Consider the following 19,270-nt stretch of genomic DNA (forward strand, 5'->3'; position numbering starts at 1 on the left):
TACATCAAATGTAGTACTTTGAAAGTGATTCAATCCAGATTATTATAAAGTGAATAATCAGTCTGTGAGTTAAGTCTCAAACACCTTCAGTACCTAAAGCGTAGGATCGCTTCTCTGTCAGGAACATATTAAAATTCGATTATGTGGTTTTAATGTTCCATTTATTTCACAAGATCTCTCATTGTTTGAGTTTTTGGTTTAATTCTGCTCTGAGTTTGTCTTGGGATCTGCGTTTCCCCGTGAATTTAATAATATCCCAGCTGACAAAACAAAAAATTGTTCAAAGAACATTTTGCCGATGTTCCCATTAAGTTATAAAAATGTTATTTCTGAATGTTCAAACCATCTATGTAACCAGAATAGGAACTCGTTCGCTGTTGCCTTAAGCCCAGAAAGACCAATAGAAAGACAGCTCACCTATTTCTCTTTATTCTTTATCAGAGAAGAGCTATGGATGGTAGACAGAGCTCAATGAATAGTTTATATGGAGCAGGATGGGATGTGTCATGTGAAGCTCAGGAGAGAGCGAGGGGAAGAGGAATAGATATGTCTCCTGAGACTGGAGCTGCTTTGAATATCTAATGACACTTTGACTTTAACATGGGCTGCACTGAACACTGAGACTGTGGCACACGCTACAGATACACACAGTCATAACTAACACTGCCAAGCACGAGATAACTGCAGTCCTGGCATTGTTGAACTGGTGAATTTATTAGTGATTAGTTCATTCATTTGTGACGCTGCTAAAACACTAGCAATGGTGATGACATTCCTCAAACCGTCATGACAGAAATTATTATTCTGAACTGTGGATTTCGGGAGACAATAGCTACGTTTCCATTACCCTTCAATTTGCGCAAATTGAAATACGCTCAATTTCGCAAAAACTCCCGTTTATCGCAAATAAGTTTTTACGCTCACATGAGGAGGTTTTTTAGGCGATTCGAAAAAGGATTTTTTCGCAAAACTGCAATGGAAACGGATTTTGCAGTTTACAGTCACCTGACTTAGAAGACGGAGTGTGTTTTAGGTCCGTGTCCGCAAAAAAATAATAATAATTATCATCATTAGCCTATTATAACATTTATTAGGCTACATATGTAGAAGACGCTTTTATCCAAAAAAGGAACAAAGCAATTCGTCACATCTCATTCATAGTACAGGTTGGACAATAATAATAATCATAATAATAACAATAATAATAATATCACAAATAAACACTCGATTTTGACCAATATTCAAGAGTGTGTGCGGAGTTTGGAGCACTGGATGGCAGACAGACACGGGCGCGCCGTGAATTCATTTTCCCATCAACAGTGGAATCAACTTAAAATACATAAAATCATTTCTGGTTGTACAGGAAATAATAATACATTATTCGCAACAAATATTTGTTTTATTTGCGTAATGTCACAATAACAAGAAAACGTTGTGCTTTCGTAAAATAAAATGAAACAATCAGGCGCGCTTTATGATCTTCGTGAACTGGAGCGCGAGAACTGAACCAATATCCTTTATAGACTAAAGCTTGAAATGTCCACTTTAAAAAGAACAAATTCGAATCGTAAACTAATATCTTCTGATTATGTAATCCGTATGAAAGGTGCCGTTCTCTCTAAAGGTGCATCCGGAGATTATGTTTTTAGCTCGTTATTTTTTCAGACGCATTTATAATAACTCACCTATCACTGCAGGAAAAATATCATAAATATCCATGTTCTAAATTGGCTTTAGAAAACTAGTAATATCTACATTGTTTCCCATTAATTTGTGAATATTTTAAATGTTTTAAAGGGGGCAAAAAGTCATAAACAAATATCTGAAATTTCGTTGAGATGTAGGCTATAGCGCATTTATGTGACATTTCAAACTAAAATGTTGGTGTTCAACTTTGCGTTTTAAAAATACAACAACCGTTCATTTTTCGTTTTGCAACTACTGTTTGGAAATAATACGAGACAGAGTATTAAATTCATTTAAAAAAAAAGAAACAATAATTACAGGAATAGCCTCTCTAAACCTCAAAGAAATGCCATCAAGACATCGAAGCAGAAATAAGGGAGAAACACCAGGAACTCTGTGTCTTTCCCTGCCATTAATACTTGAATAACACACCACGTCTCCATCCATTAATAATAATAATGTCTAGTGCAGTGCATGGCTGTGACATAGGTTATAAACCTAGCAAAGTCCATTGCCGTGATTTTTGGAATCGCGAGAGGAAAAAAAAAGACGTTTTAGTCGCATAACATCGGTTAATGGAAACACCGTCATTTCTCAATAGTTTTTTATCGACATTTGGAAAATATCGCAAAAGTTTTGCGCAAATCTGTAATGTAAAAGGGATGCAAATCTGTAAAACGCGCCTAATGATGCATTAATCACGTTTCAAAAAATGCACTGAAACAAGTATCAGTTTGAGCTGCTTGACCCGAGACTACAGCGCTATTGTCAGAGAGATGTCTTCTGCTCCGGTGAGTCCTGAGGAGGGCTACGGGCCGATTGTTTTAATTTGAGCATTTAAATCGCAGTTCATTCCATTTTTATTAAATGGTTCATGATTCAAAACTCCACGTTTCAGTATTGATGCATATGCATTGGCAGGATCTGTAATAGATGCATCAAGAAAACGAAACAAAATTATATCTGTATCTGTTGTGATGGAAAAAACATTTGTTTCTGTTTTCGGATTTGAGCAGTTAACATGTTGAGAAGTTAAAGTCCCCCAGTAGTCTATCCTTAAAACTCATCTTTGATCACCAAAATTACTTATTTAAACGTTTATTCAATATAAATAAATTTCTTCATGGCTTAAAATAGCTTGAATGTAACTCGACAGCCTTGCGTCATTTAGTATGCGTGGTTCTATGAATATGCAAATGAGCCCCGCCTCCACTCACTCACTCACTCAGAGATCCACTGGTTGACGATCACACGTTGATCTGATTGGTTACAAGGTGGTTTGTGACGTCAGAAACACCAGCGATTTCAAACCGTGTTTTTGAGACTGTCTTTGGTTCACTGCAGTTTTAAGGAGGAAACTTCCTTAGATTTCCACGACGCATGCGCGAGAATTGCGATCTGAAGTGGTATAAGCTGGTGTAAGCAGATCGCAATTCTCGCGCATGCGTCGTGGAAATCTAAGGAAGTCTCGTTTCTGGCCTACAAGGAAGAAAAGAAATAGTCGAATAAACTCGTTATTTTTGTTTGTTTTTTCGCACAAAAAGTATTCGCGTCGCTTGATAAACATATAGTTGAGCCACGGTAGTCACTTGGGATATTTAAACATTTTCTTCATTGACTTTCTGGGCCGTCAAGAGGCAGTCCCTTAGGCAGCCAATGTGGTAGTTATACAGCTCTCAAATTTAATCAAAAATATCTTCATTTGTGTTCCGAAGACGAACGAAGGTCTTACGGGGTTGGTACAGCATGGGGGTGAGTAATTAATGACTTAATTTTCATTTTTGGGTGAACTAACCCTTTAACACTCTTTATTCAGTATGTTGTCATCAAGATGCATGTAGACTTTAATGGATTTGATATTAAAATCTCTTAATAAAATATGAAATATTTGGCTAACAAAAATCATGCATATTTAATGCGGGCGTCCACTGATCTTCCTTTCTGCTGGCTAACTGACGACTCATAATGTCAGACTGAGCTCTCCTCTATTAAACTCTGTCTGTCAGTGACATTAGACTCCTCTCTTCTTAAACAGGCATTTTAAGCACTAGGAAGCAGGATATCAATTGATTGAAACAAAGTATAGCCTTTAAAGATCAGTACCGTTAGTACATTTAAAAGTAAGTAGACATGTAAAAGGAGTACCCACACTTTTCCTGGAGTGATATGGGAGTATCTGCACTTTAGTTCAAGATTTGAGTATTTCATACAATATGCCACCATATACCACATACCTTTTATCAATAAACCTTGCAAATGGATCCTCGGTGTGACGGTTTATCAGATTCCCAAACCTTAATTTCTCTGTATTAGACTCTAAATGCTTGTTTTCACACTCAAAAGACAATGGAAAGAGAGCAGTGAAGAGTGAATAGTGCCTACTAAAGGCACTTCGTTTTCCACGTTCCACTCCAGCTTTTTAAAGTATACTTCAACTGCGGATGGACGAGTTCTTTTCTGTACACCGAGTCATTTACAGGACATTTGCTCACAAAGATAGAACAACAAAAGTAGCGGATCCGAACTGGAACAAAAATGATGGGAGAATGATCTGCCGCTCTGTCGTTTACTCTTTCCACACTCTTTTTTGACTACTGCAGAGTATATCACAACCACAGACTGTACATAAATATGGACGTAGTGTCCGTGACGTCACACGTATGTTTCAGATTTTTTGAAGCCCAAAGTGGGCGGAGCCTGCTGTCAGCGTCACTCCCGGATAAACGAAAATGTGCAGCGATGCGGATTAGCTGAGGAGACGTGACGCTAACAGACAGCAGACAAACGGCTAGCAGTAACATCAGCGGCAATCCAACTGTCAATCAAACTTTAAAGCTTAATATAATTTAAATGGATGATTTAAATTCCCCCTAACACCGCCTTCACACTGGCAGTTGAAATCCTCTCCGATACGACTCCGAAACGACCGGAAGTCATTCATTTCCTATGGAGATTCGCAGACCGCAAGCGAATGGGTCCGAAACGGGTACGACCGAGTGCGGTGCGAAGAAATCCGTTGGTCATCCGGATGCGTTCAAAAAAATTGAACTCTTGCGAAATGCTACGGACGGTTCTTATCCGACAATTCCAGCGGAAGTTGAGCGTTGCTATGGTACTGATAAACAAACCTGAATTCTTAACGTTTAATAAAATAAATAATGATTTTATAACGATAAGTTGTCATGTCATTTTTTTTTATTTTCATGACTTTCTAACGTTATTAGGGAAGTTAATGCAATTAAATTGTAGCCAGACATTGAACTATTGACCACCAAATCATATTTTTTAGCCGACCTGACATGGCAACTTTCCTCACGCAGCAGCCTTCCTATTAATATCTCATCAGAGTCAACCTTTCTAACCTCTCCACCATTTTTGTTTTACCCGCGTCCGACGCTTTTCACCGTGTAGTACGACATCCGTTGGGAACGTAATGCGTATTACGGAGCTGATTTCAACTGCCAGTGTGAAGGCGGCGTAACAGTCGTCGTGAAGGGCAAAATTAGCTATATAGACCAAAACACTTTTTGTACCAGGCTGTAAAGATTTTGTTCTGCTGTAAAGTTGGCCATTTTAAAATGGGGGTCTATGGGATTGACTCTCTTCTGGAGTCTGTCTCTAGTGGCCGGTCGATGAACTGCAGTTTAAGTCACATCTGTGTTGATTCGAGAGAGAGATGGGAAGTTTGCCAGTGGATCACAACTGCGTATTGCCACCTAGTGGACTCTTCTGTCTCAACTTTCACCTTTGTTCACCGCTGTTGAACGTGCACCATCCCTCAACCGTCCTGATGACGAAAATTACGTCATGCCGAAAGTCCCTGTGGAATAAAAATGTTCGGGTTTTTTTGGCTTTTAGTATGAATATGTTCGGCTTACCATCAATATGGATATCAACGATTTTGACGAGATCACTCTACACTTCAGCGTCTCATCAGACTTTCTGTCCAATCAAGCGCTCTCTGTAATCTGAGACTTCGCCATCTACATAATAACGTATATCACAATGCACTATGGGGAGAGGGAACGATTCAGACGAATGATTCAGTGTAAATTTGCTTTCCATCAGGGCGAATGAAGTCTGGTTTTGCGTTAAGCTCCGGGTGTCCTTCATTTTCCACAGTCCGCTCCATCTCGTTTATGGCCAAAGAAGTTTACTTTGAGTATAGAAAAGAGTGGACTTTGTTTTTAAGCACTAAAGTCACTCGCACATGCGCATTGCGCAAATTATTGGGTTGCACGCATCCCTCCTGATGGTGATAATTATGTCACAAGGCTTAATGCTGCATTCCAGACAGCCTGAAAATAGTTTTTTTCCCACCTCGTTTTGGGAAATAACATCTGGATGCAACTTTCGGCCTATGAACTCTTCAACCCATGGCACTTCAACCCGAATCTCAGCGAGACGCGTCATTTCATTTCGCTTTCAAGATATCGGCTAAAGGTATCATATATCATAAACGTAAAACAAACTTTAACATCAGAAAATTAAGTTATATAATAATACCTTGGTTTTTGTTTTTCATCAGCTGTTTTCTACATGATTTTATGTTGTTTCTGCCATAATTGGCGGAAAACAAGATGCGTCTCGTTGTGCTAGTGACATCATGTGGTCAACATGTGTATATGTCGTTTTGATATTTTATTTGGGATATTCCCACGTCCAACCTCATCTGGAACGCCACACCTCTGTTGCAGAGACACGACCTCAGACCACAAAACGTGTCGTATTTTATAGCAATGGATGAGATTAGGAGAAACGGTTAGACAGACTCTGCATTAGAAACAGCACAGTTGAGTAGAAGAGATAACACCAGTGATTACACATTCGAAACTACACATCCTCAGCATGATCACTGAATTTCTTTAGTATTAGTTTCATATCAAATCTAAAAGGGGAATCTATTAGACTGTCATAAGCTGTCAAATGCGGCTTTACTGAGCTCAAAGGCGCTATGATGTAAATCAAACGCTATTGGCTATTTAAGAAAAGGGGAGGGCTGCTCAATAAGCCCCGCCCAGTCTTACTGTTTCAGTGGAAATGACATCATTACACTGAATAAAGCTGCGCATTCAGTGAGACTTTTCAGGCAGTTTATTTGCATTTTTGAAATGTGAATTTTTTTTATTAAAAAATCTAGATTGGAAAAATAACCTTAGTTTAATCTAGGTCTAATCCACTGATCTGTAAACGACAAGTGGATTGCTCAAAATGTCATATTCTCACTCATTTTATTAAATGAATAGAAAATCATCTGGTTTTAATGCTTAAACATTACCTAACGAGTCAATATTTTTGTATCTTAAGTTTTCCTGTAGATTCAAAACATGCAAATTAAGCATGTAAATGGTTATTTGTTTTAAGTCAGGAAATTCCCCTGCTTATTAAAAATGAAATATTCATTGATTTAAAAATGAGTTTGTAAACAGAGTGTATTTTGAAGCAGTTAGGATAAGAATTGGATAAATAATACATCATTTTAAAAGAAGTACATATAACCTGTAATGTTTTGATGGTCACAGTTTACAGATCGAGACTGAAAAGGATGTTGGCCAATAAAAAAAAGAAAATCAGAAAATAAAATATATGCTTCACGACTTTAAAAAATGATTGCCAAGCATTTATATGGTCGCTCCTGAGCATAAACTTTGAAATTTAAAAGAATATAACGTAATATAGTAGCAGACGCTTGTATAATCAAATCAGTCACTGCCAATAATCCCAGATAAGTTCATGTTTAATCATTTTTTTTTTAAGTTTACATCATAATGTACATAAATAAACATTGTGTGTCATCAGTGTGCAGTAGACAAACATCTTAATGATTTTTATATATTTTTTATCCTCTTGAAAAGACCATAAACATTGTCATTGATTTGGCAGTCAACCAATGACAGTTGGGAAAAGCAATATGGCCGCTCGAAAACTTCTGGTGGCTTCAGTGCCTGCTAGCAGTTTATAATTATATATCTGTTCAATCCATGTCGTAATTATCATAATTATAAGATTCTGACATGTAGAAAGTGTTCACATCCTCGTAGAACTCGTAGTTAAACATGTGATTACATTGGATTTTCTGAGAGCTCAAACTTGTACAATGTGACCTCAGCAGATTCATATTGGTGTTGATAGCGCTGCCTTAGACACACATAACTCTGAGTCCGAGATCATGAACCGTTCTGAGAAGAACGTCACATCTTCTCATCTAGTATACAGTAATCCCCCCTTCGCAGGGTGTTTGATTGACAGGCGATCAAACGAATCAAAATCCGCCATCCGCAGAATCTGCCATTTTGTCAGAGTTAGTAGATTACCGTCGCTGGATTTGAACTTGAAAAACTGTGTACTGATAAACAACATTCCTTCTGATGTTCATTCATGTTTATTTGATGCTATAAATGAACTAGAAGGAAGAGATGATGGTTCACAAGACTGATCTGTCAGACACATTAAAGAGCCACAAAACGCTATTTATTGTTTAAATTTATTTAATTTATCTGGGATTATGGCAGTGATTGATTTGATTATACAAGCCTTTGTTAGTATACACTAAATTCTTTTAAAATTCAAATATACCATGCATCATCTTGCTCAGGAGCGACTGTATAAATGCTTGTGCAAGAATATCTTTTAAAAAAAGTATTTTATTAGATAAGAGAGCCACAAAACAGTATTTATTGTTTAAATTTCTTTAAACAACTGACAAATTTCAAAGTTGAGGCTTTTTCACTGCATGAGAACAGGCACTCTTAGAAAAAAAGGTTCATTGGGGTTCTATATATGAAGCATAGGGTTCTTTACTCAACTCCAAAGAACCTTTTATGCTAAAAAAAAAAGGTTCTATGATGACAAGAAAGAACCCTTTTGGCACAAAAGTTCTTTATAGGCTATTATTCATTCATATATTACATTATTCTGCAACATTTTGTAGTTGTAATTGAATTGTGGTTTATTAAACTGTTGTCGTAACTCACATTTTAATCATACTGATTTTTGGAGGAGAAAAACTGAAATGGCACTCTTCATGTGATATTGATTAACTACATAAAATGATATAAATATATACATTTTCTAACCCCAATATCATGAATGTTGTGATCATTCACATGCATTCATAAATACATTTTAGGGTCTTGATGTTTGTCAATAATATGAAATATTTAATCCGGAAAGGACAAAACAAATGATAATGAATGAACCCAAAAGATTCCATTTAGAACCTTTTTTCCTGGTTACAAAGAACCCTAAAGGGTTCTTATTAATGAACCCTTAAGAAGGGTTCTGTATAGAACCTTTAGGGGTTCCAAATACGAACCTTTTAAGGTTCTATATAGAACCTTTTCTTCTAAGAGTGTGGATTGTTGGACATAGCAACAGTAACTAAAGGGGGCGGGTCTTTGCGAAGGGTCAATTACTACATGGCGTCACCACAGCATATGTACTGTACATATAAATGAATAAAAAACGTTCTTTGTTTAACTGGATACGTGTCTGCCTGTCAACTGCCAATGATGTTGACCTTGAGGAGCCGTATCACTGAGCATTTATGAGGAGACGGACAGCTGTTGCATTTCCAGCGTCCCTGAGGACTGAACCGTCCGGATGCAGAAACTTGATCCTCAGCCGGGCCGGAGCCAGAACCCCACCGACGCCGAGAGCTCCAGAGGTAAACACTGCTCCCCCACCCCCCTCTGGGGAGCGTTATACCACTCTACCCCGGCAGAAACACACAACGGGGGGGGACGCAGCGCTCGGGGTGGGGGTTAGTGTGAGGAACGCTGGGTGGGTGCGGATATTCTTCCTTTCCTGTTCCTGTGGAAGACAGCAGGTCCTGTGGGAGACATTCCTATAGCTGTCTCTCTCTCTCTCTGCACTTCTGCATTAGCACGATCAATAGTCCAATCACATCAGGGACACGGGTGGATCCATCAGGCCCATTCCCACAACGCACTGCAGTGGTCATGGCTTAAGTGCACAGAGAGGTGTTAAAGCTGCTCTGGACCGGGCCGAGACGACGGCAGCCATTGATCCAGGTGACACGTGACATCTCTTTGTGTGTTACTCGCTTTTATGTTGGAAAATTGTTTCGCACACACCCTTAGTCAGTGTTCCCTGCACCACTGTATATCAAATACAGTCAAACCAACATTTATTCAGACACCTTCTCACATTATCACAGTTTATTCACAAATGGTGATAAAACATGACTGATATTTGACTGGTTTTGTCCGTCTTCTGTTGGACTCTCACTCATGAATGATGTTGAATGGTGAATTTAACTACACAATTAGATAATACCAGTTTAGATCAACCAGTGACCAAGCAATGCGAATGTTGTTCAGTATGTGTGTGAAAAGAACATTAGCAATTACAGAAAAAAACACTACATGTTTGCTCCCAATTGTTTATACTAGGGCTGTCAGTTTAACGCTGTTAATAACGCATAAAACGCGTGATTTTTGGCCTAGCAAACTGTCGTTTTTTTCACATGCTTTTGCAACAGGGCGCGGCGCTGCGCTATGAAATCCATTCATTTCAATAGCTTGAGCTATACGAAGACGTTTTGTTGCTTCGTCGACCAAAGAGCAAGCGGATCTAGCTAGACCTGAAACAAAACAACAGGCACGCCGCACACACTCGTTTGGGCTTGCGAGCCGGCTAAATAGTTGGTTTACGTTACGTTTTGAGTGGATGATGAGCGCGAGACGCTTTTCCATGTTGATAAGAGCATTAAAATGAGAAAAAAATAATGGGACAAAAAGAAATCAAGAGACATTTTGAATAGATAAAAATGTGCGATTAATTGCGATTAATCACGTGTTAACTATGACATTAATGCGATTAATCGTGATTAAATATTTTAATCGTTTGACAACACTAGTTTATACATTTTACTGGTAGTCACTGTATGAAGAATTTTTTATGTATAATACGTCACGTTTACTTTATTTTGCTCTCCTCACTTTTATAGTGTCCTGCACACACTAGTAAAACATATATCTGGTGACTGATTAATTTTTGGTTTGACTGTATATATTACCTGAGATATGAGGAATGCAACAAATATCATATTGTGTTGTTAATTCCGGTAGAGGTGGGCAGATCGATACTAATATCGATAACATCGATACCAACGTTGGTATCGGTATTGATCGATACCAACGCGAAAATATCGATACTTAAGTTTCAGTTTCTCTCGTTTTGCGACCTGACCGTGTTTGTCAAAATGCTGCTGCTGTCACAGAGCAAGCTCTCTGTAATCCTAGTGCTGCTCTCGCCCCCCTGTCCTGTGTTGTACCGTCACGTGACTCACCACTAGGACTACCACCAGTCAGGTGCGCGCGGACGCACATTTCTAGTCTACACAGCAGCACAATCAGAGACGGAGAACTTGTGACTTTGTTTATTTACGAAAAAAATCCTGAAAAGAAGTGCACTAAAGAAGAGAAACATTTTTTGTTTACATGCTACTTGAAAATAAAATTTGTTTTTACATTTTTATATTTCTGAAGTAATAATTTTGTAACTTTGTTTAAATAAAACAGAAGCAACCAAAAGTTGTTTCTGAACAAAAGCTTTTGTAGTACTGATTTTAAATGATTAATAACCCAAAATGCAAATCACAAAAACAAAAGTAATGAAAATTCATTTAGGTTGAAGAGGCATCCAACTTAATTATTAAAAAGTATCGGTATCGGCGATACCGGCCCTGTATTTACTTGGTATCGGATCGATACCAAATCTAGCGGTATCGCACACCTCTAAATTCCGGGTCTGTAGTACTGGAGAAAGCGGTTCGTTAGCAGTTGTAATCATCTCACCTGGCTCCAGAAATACACAACCTGCTTGCTTCCATCTGTTCGCATGGGCGATCAGGTTTGAGCCAATCACCTGAGCCACTAACGTCATGTGCCGCAGCTAAATGACATCATGACAGTGCCGATTGGCTGATCGTGGTACCAGAACGAGCACCGTCTCCACACCTACACTAGTCCTCACAGGAGAAACAGGCCTTTTACCCATGAAGGGTGTAGTCACTGCATGTATTGTGCTAGCTGGGCTAACTACACCATGCTAACCAGGTAAACCTTGACCTCTTGATAAAACCTCTTGCTAGGAAAAATATGTGTTGTTTAACACATAATAATTCATTCAATTACACTGTGCCAGACATTTGAGTCTCATTTATAGAAAGTTTGCATGTAGCAAGCTCTGACTGACTAAAGTTAATGTACATCTTAATTAAAAAATGTATTATACATACACACACGTATGTTAACTCAGATAAAGACTAAAGGGTTCCTGATGGTTTCACACTTAATTCTCAAATCTTTTGTCTTTTCTTCTCCACCTATATTTGAGCATTTCACTGTCCAACGCTCATGCCTTAACCGCAATTTCTAGTATTGCATTAGTATTGCATTCTTCTCATGGGCATTTAATAATGTTTGACTCTTCAGCCTGAGTTAAATCTCCTTTTTGACTTATTTTATCTGTAGAAGAAAACGTGCCTAATAATTCTGCACACCTGAAAATAAGGCGTTTTCATTTACAGCCTTCATGAACAAGTGTATATATCACTTATAAATGGTTAAATACAAAATTAATAGTAGTTATTAAGGCCCTGTTTACACGAGAACGCTCGCGGGTGAAAACGTAAAAATATTTTATCGGATGTGCCTTTCGTTTACACGGCAACGGCGTTTTTGAGGCTCAAAAATGCAAAAAAGTGAAACCACCCTCCAGAGTGGAAATCTTAAAAACGCTCCACCGCCGCGTTCCCACGTAAAAGGTAAAAACGCAAAAGTCTGCTTGGCGGTGAAAGTTGTACGCAGGCGCGTGGACTTGGTGTTGTAGTAGTATGCACTCCTAGCCGCCTGAAGTGCATACTACAATGAATTTCACACACTTTTGCGTCACCATCTGCACGTGGATTTCCCACACAAAACGCTCGTCTAAACGCAGAATAAAAAGTGATGACGCAATGCCACTTTTGCGTTTTCTCTTCAGAATCGTTTCTGTGTAAACATAGCCTAAGATGAATGTTGTTTGGATTTGGTAAAATGTGTCTGGAAAAAAAATAAATTATCAACATGTCTAATAATTATGCACACACTGTAACAGCACAAAGTGGGTTGAAAATCGGTAAAGTTACACTTTAAGGTTAGCATGGCTTACAGTAAATCAGGCTTATTGTGAAATTAGGCCGTGTGTCCACCAAAGCGTTTTTAGCTATCTGAAAACGCTAGACGCTCTGCTGAAGACGCTTGAGAGCGTTTTGGCAGCGCAGCGTTTTTTCCGTTGAGACGTTTAGTTGCTATGATACAGAATATCCGCAGCAGTTTGAATGTTGTGACAGTTGGTCGGTGTGGTATTAGTCCCGCCCCTCCTCCACTGTGATTGGACGGCTGGGTAGAAAGTGACAGTGATGAGCGCTTGAACACTTTTCAACTCTCGGCGACCAGTAAAAAACATTGGGCGCTCACCGCTTCAGCGTGAAAAAACGCTCAGCGCCTCGGTACGCTCATGGCGTTTAAAAAAAAACGGCGCTCCCATTGAAAACATACGCCAGGGGCGTGGAAAAACACTTTGGTGGACACACGGCCTTAATCTCTGCGGCACGGCTGTAATATCAGACCCATCTGAAGCATATTTACTCGTACTTGTAAACCGGTTTTCACCTTCACACTTCTATGCTCTTCTTCAGATACGCAACGTTCACAAATGACGACTACATTCTTCTTTTGGCCTCCACAGGGAACTCATTTAAACCCCCATCTCAAGTACTGGACAATTAAGATGTATTTGTCAGAGACACAGGGATTTTTAATGAGGGGCTGCTCTGAAGTCGCTGATCAAATACAGTAAAATCAATTATGTAGAGGTACTGACTTCCAGAAACCTAATCTCCAACCTAGAGAAAACGCCACATTGGCTTCATCTGAACATGGCACACACGAGTCAGACCCAAGTGTCATCTACACAACATTGTGTTAGACTCACTCATGCACACTTTCATGTTTCTTTTTTCAATGGATCTACAACGAATGCCTACACTTGGGCTCAATGAATCGGCATTCAAACCATAAAACAGAAAGATATCTTTAGCGACACACAACACTATTAGCTTAGCTAGCAAATTCAATGTTTCAAAGAAATTCTGACCATTTTAAAGTGTGAGTACGGCCCACAATGCAGTTCAATTATAATGCACATTCTGGAGGAGCATGTCCAATTAATTTGTACTTTTCTGCAATTCCAAACATTTTTGTCTGTTATCCGTTTGATAGTTATGATCCTAGTGATGGTGTGTCTAATTTAAAGACGTACTGTGGTGCTTGTTTACCTGTGAGGTGGCACTGAAGAGTCTTGTGTGGCGTGAGAGAGCTCAACACCTGCTCTTCCTCCTCCTCTTCCTCCTCCTCGGGACAAATCCGGCTCCTCAGATGGCCATCGCCTTCATCCTTCGACTCAATCTCAGCAACAGCGTCTGGATCTGAGAGATCAAGCACACCAGAGACGCTCATCAATGGTGACCCCCAGCTTGAGATCTCTTCTCACATTAGACAAGCGGAGATTCTCAGAGATAAAAGAGATCTTTTTGCTCAAGCAGTAATTGTATTGATAACTTGCATTACTTTTTATTAGCAAAAAACAAACAAACATTGATTTGTTTTTCAGTAGGACCAGTGTGGGAAATTAACACTTGCCGCCAGGCAATTGAAGGTAATTTTATCTTCCAGAAACACTGTGGCAGACAAATTGTCATGGATTGGCCTTTGAAAACAACAATGCATTCTTGTTAAAGTAATGGACGTAATGTAGTGAAGAAGAGGTGTTCGCAAAGCTGGTGTTTGATTGGCTGCCATTAGATTTAGGCTCAAAGAGCATGGTAGGACGTGGTCCCCTATTGAGTAGACCATATAGATTACTTCCATAATGCTGCAAAATAAACAAGAAGAGGTGATCAGGACCCAGTTTCTCAACATAATTCTTTGATTACTTATTGTACTAGAGGAACTTCAATGTACCTATTCAAGTAACTCAAGGCTTTGTCTATAATGGAGAAACCACTGACTGTTCTCAGATGAACTTCTGGGCTCCATTTTGTCCTGAGAGAACTGCTCATTTTAGAAAGATCGCCTGGCATGAATCGTAGGAACACAAATTGCACAGTCTAGCATCCGCCAATAAATGGCTGCCAAACAGATTTGCCCGGTCACTCACAGCAGGTCGAACTTACTAGTTTTGATATGGAAGGAAAATAATGACAAATGTATTTGAAACAAACAAAAAAGCTTGATGAATAGCACTAATAAAAACTGTAAAATAATCCACACTGTAAAAAAATTCTAGCCCCCTCATCCCCCCCCAAGTGATGGCCCAAGTGAGATTCTGCAAAGTTATCAAATTGACCAGTCACTAAATTTTAAATTTTGAGTTATGGGAGATTAGACATTTTTTACAGTGCATTGCATTAACAGGTCTTGCATTTTTGAGGGCTGAAATTCAACATGGTTGTATATTTAAGCTGTGAATATTTCTATTCAAGTCATTTCACACACACGTTCATTATTAAAAATTAAATAATCCTTATTCGCTGTCCATACTTCACTTCCAAAAAATTCGGTCTATTTAAAAATACCACCTATATTTTTCAATTTTCGGCCCATTTTATTTCGCTTTGCAAATTCGCTGCCACAAATTCAGAGGTTCGACAGAAAATTCAACACTGCACATCGGGGAAATGCAGGAATAGCAGTAGAGTACCGATTCATAATCTCCGCCTGCTGTAAGTCCTCCTCACCAGCAGGAGGTGCAAGCGCGTGTTGAGAGACATTCATTCACAAAAACTGATTTGCAGAAATTTAGTGAAAAGCGGAAAGTATATGCTATGATTATAATCGCCAGGATATATGTGGAAAAGATGTTAACATTTAATTCAACATCTTTATGGTTACTTTTCCCTTGTAGGCAATATGTATGCACTAGTGCAAAGTTGATTGTCGACAGCTTTTGGATCTCAGGTTTTTTTTCCGAGGATTTGTGACCAACCGTTATGCTTTTTACATTTTAAGGGAAAATTGTATATAAAATCCAGCATGGCCAGTGAACATTGCAGGTTAGTGAAAAACTATAGAGGAAATTAAAAAAAATAAAATAAAAACCCTGTGTTTTAAAATAATTAAACACCATGTGGTCAAAGTTAGTACTTTGGCTGTATGTATGGTCACATGTATCATTATATTTTTAACAATTTAACAAAATCAAGCTCAAAATGAGTAAAGAGGTTTTTTTTCACCAGTGAATGTCGGCGAAGTGTGTTTTATCAGTCATTAACGGTAGCTATGGGTGCTCAGTTTTTCCTGTCATTTAGTACATTTGGCCAAAATCTTATAACTTATGAAAGATGAAGTGCAGGATGTATTGGTGAATACTAGATGGCAAATACCAGACTTATAGAGGAATCTATTCTCGGCTCCTCAAACACATAAAATATTAGCCGTTACAAACATAACGTTTTTGAGTAAAGAAAATGCTGTATTTATTCAAACAACCAGTTCTTTATTAACCCTTGCCCAAGTCACAAGCTCCTAATATAAAGTTATATTTAAGTTCTTGTCTAAAGTATCGGCAAAAATCATTAAAAAAAGTTTTCATAATGGTAAAAATAAAATACTGATTCAGCTAAGAAAGAAGCAATAGTTTGTTTTTTAAAGGGATACTTCACCTCTGGAAAGATGAATGTGTATTTAAAATGGGTCATTTATGTTGAAGAAATGTGAAATTATTTTTGAATTTGGAGCTTTCTAGACTGAGAAAAGCCAGAAAATGTATTTTTGGCTTTTGGGGATGAAAAACAACAACTCCCAGAATGCACTTGCTTCGCTCCCTCAGGAGGCCACACTTACCGGTAACAGAGCGCACTAGTTAAACAACAAGTCTAGGCTACTAGTGAGTCTCCGTGATGAGTCTGCCCAAAAATGTGTTTCGAGATCGCCCAAAATGTCCGGGATTCGGGTTTTGCGTTCTACAGTCGTCATTCATCATGTTTACTGTGGCGAGCGGGACGAGTGAGGGCTGCGGGAGAACGGCGCGAGGCCGGTGGCGTGATTACCGATGAGCGACACCTGTGAGACGCACCGGTCTCGTATCTCTCACGGAGGAGCGGGAATTTTCTTAGCAACATCAACATCAACCGATCACTTGTTTAGCATTCATGTAAACACTACATTCAGATTCACCAATCAGAATGAATTCAGTTAGATTGAAACAAAAGCTGCGCATGTAAACAATGAATGGCGACTGCAGAAACAAAATCTGAATCCCGGACATCGACGGCCGGACATGTGCGGGAAAAAGAGGATGGTAACCCCGACTACTCAGCTTTCTCCACAGAACAAGAGCCTGCTAGCTTAACTTCCAAACAAAGATGGCCGACACAATGTGTTCATTCTGTGAGTGGGATCCCACCCTCTATGGGCGGTTGAGAACATGGGGATTTTTTCCAGACAAAAAATACATAAATCTCTCGTCTCAGGGGGATATGAGGGTGGAAAACATGGTAATTCGAAAATACTACAGGTTTTCTACTAATACAAAGCTTAATGCTAAATCCTGAAGTATCCCTTTAAGCCCTGATCTTCATTAGATTCAATGGTTCTTTTCTACGATTGGTTCCCAGATGTGATATTCTCCACCAGACCTGATAAAACCAGAGTGTATTCTCCAAATATGTGGCATGATCTAATGGGCAATTGTCTCTAAGCACAACTAAGAACAAAGAAGTCACACGTGGTGTGACTTCAGCTATAGACGTCTTGAGAGATGGTGTTTAATTTTGCATTTATGTTCTCATGACAGCTGTTACCTCTAAACCAACATCCAGAGAGAGTGAGATTTGAAGGTTACAATCACTAAATAAAGGCGGTATTTGGATTTGTTTATTACAGAAAGCAATCATTTGGATTACAGCACAAGAATAAAATTGATTATTTTATTGTCATTTTATGCTGCGTTTGATATATATTTTTTTTTAGTTACAGCTTTCAGAAAACTACTGTGTCCCACGGCAAACAAAATACGTGAAAAATACTGATTACACAAATTCGATTTATTTTAAGATTTTAAAGGGTTTTCGATTATGTAATGCTTTGAAACAACTTGGCACCAGAAGTCACCCGATTAGTCCCATGGATAAAATATTCATTTCTGCATCTGTAAAGTTGTTCATAAATGATTTACATTTTGTGTGCAAGTGCATGCAAGTAAATGTACATGTGGTGGAACCATATTTTATGTAAAATACATACAAATACCCATGGGTCAGTTGTTCAAAGGCAAGCTGATCGGATTTTGGTTATCGGATTGGATCAAATCTTAAAAATGGGTTGTTCAAAAGGGAAAGAAGGAATCTGAAATCAGATTAGATCAGGGAATCCAATCCTAGTTTTAATCTGGATCAAACCTTCACTTTGTGTTGTTCAAAACTTTACAGTGGGATTTGGATAACTTTGATCCAAAAAAAAAAAACAGGATTATCTTGATCCCAACAGGGGGTAGGATTTCAAGGTGGATTTCAGGAAGAAAATGTAGTAAAACTTTCAAATTGGTCAAATAATACATTTGTATCATTTAGTGTATATACTTTTATTTATATTTTGCACTTGACTTGTCTAACCTTTGTAACTGATAAAGCAGACATAGGCTAACAATTAAGCTATTCAGGATAGTAAAGTAAAAATAAAATAAAAATTCCCATTTGTTCCCATTTGTGTTTTGTCTCAAAATAAGAAACACTTACAGTGACCCCATGTTGGCTCTTTACATAGCTGGTAGCCCACATTGTAATATATTGTCCCATTTAGAGCACTGGTAATCCGGATTTGGTAATCTTGAAAACTGTCTATCTGGATCAGGGTGATCCAGTCCAATTTTGCTTTGAAAAACCGGCATAAAAGTAAGACGGATTACCTGATCCTGGATAGGAAAAAATGGCATTTCCAAATACGGACCATTTTGATCCAGATTAAATGTTTTGAACAAATGGCCACATGTGATCACGTTGCTCCATCAGAATAATCCAAACAATGCTGGGTTGTTTCAACCCAAAATTGGGTAAAATATGGACAAACCCAAATGTTGGGTTAAAATTCGAATTTAAAATTTTAACCCAACTTTCAACTGTACATTTTTAATTGGGTTTGTCCTTACTTGATCCAAATTTGGGTAGAAATAACCCACCATTTCTTAGACTGAAGTTTATACTACATAACAGTTCATTTCCAGCGCAAGCGGTGCGTGAATGAACTCGCCGAGAGCTGAGCTGCACCTATAGCTGTTATTTTAGGATTGAACATTAACAATCCTTGTGCAAGTGAATTCCCCAGAGACGCTGCCATGGATGTGCACTGCAGTGAGACGGATCAATAACCCAGCGTTTGAGGATCTGATCGCTCTCCTAGAATACACACCAGCCGCCACACAAAGCACTGTAAAAGAGAGCATAACTGAACGACTCAGGGAAACATCATCAAGTATTTAGACAATCTCCTCGGTTCTCCTAGTATAGCATGCCATAAAG

General features: G+C 38.6%; 1 protein-coding gene and 1 long non-coding RNA gene across 2 annotated transcripts in view; one reads left to right on the top strand and one right to left on the bottom strand.

Moving 5' to 3' along the window:
- LOC120461542 (zinc finger protein 521) overlaps window positions 1–19,270 on the bottom strand; it is a 115,174-nt gene that overhangs the window by 73,263 nt on the left and 22,641 nt on the right. The window contains exon 3 of the mRNA XM_089130877.1: window positions 14,033–14,182. Coding sequence (XP_088987003.1) covers window positions 14,033–14,182 — 150 coding nt within the window. The remainder of the gene's footprint in view (window positions 1–14,032; window positions 14,183–19,270) is intronic.
- Window positions 1–19,270, top strand: part of LOC148981348 (uncharacterized) — a 183,698-nt gene that overhangs the window by 61,092 nt on the left and 103,336 nt on the right. The gene's annotated exons all lie outside the window — the stretch shown is intronic.

Source organism: Pimephales promelas, chromosome 5, assembly GCF_988280905.1.
Source record: "Pimephales promelas chromosome 5, fPimPro1.hap1.1, whole genome shotgun sequence".
Lineage (NCBI taxonomy): Eukaryota > Metazoa > Chordata > Actinopteri > Cypriniformes > Leuciscidae > Pimephales > Pimephales promelas.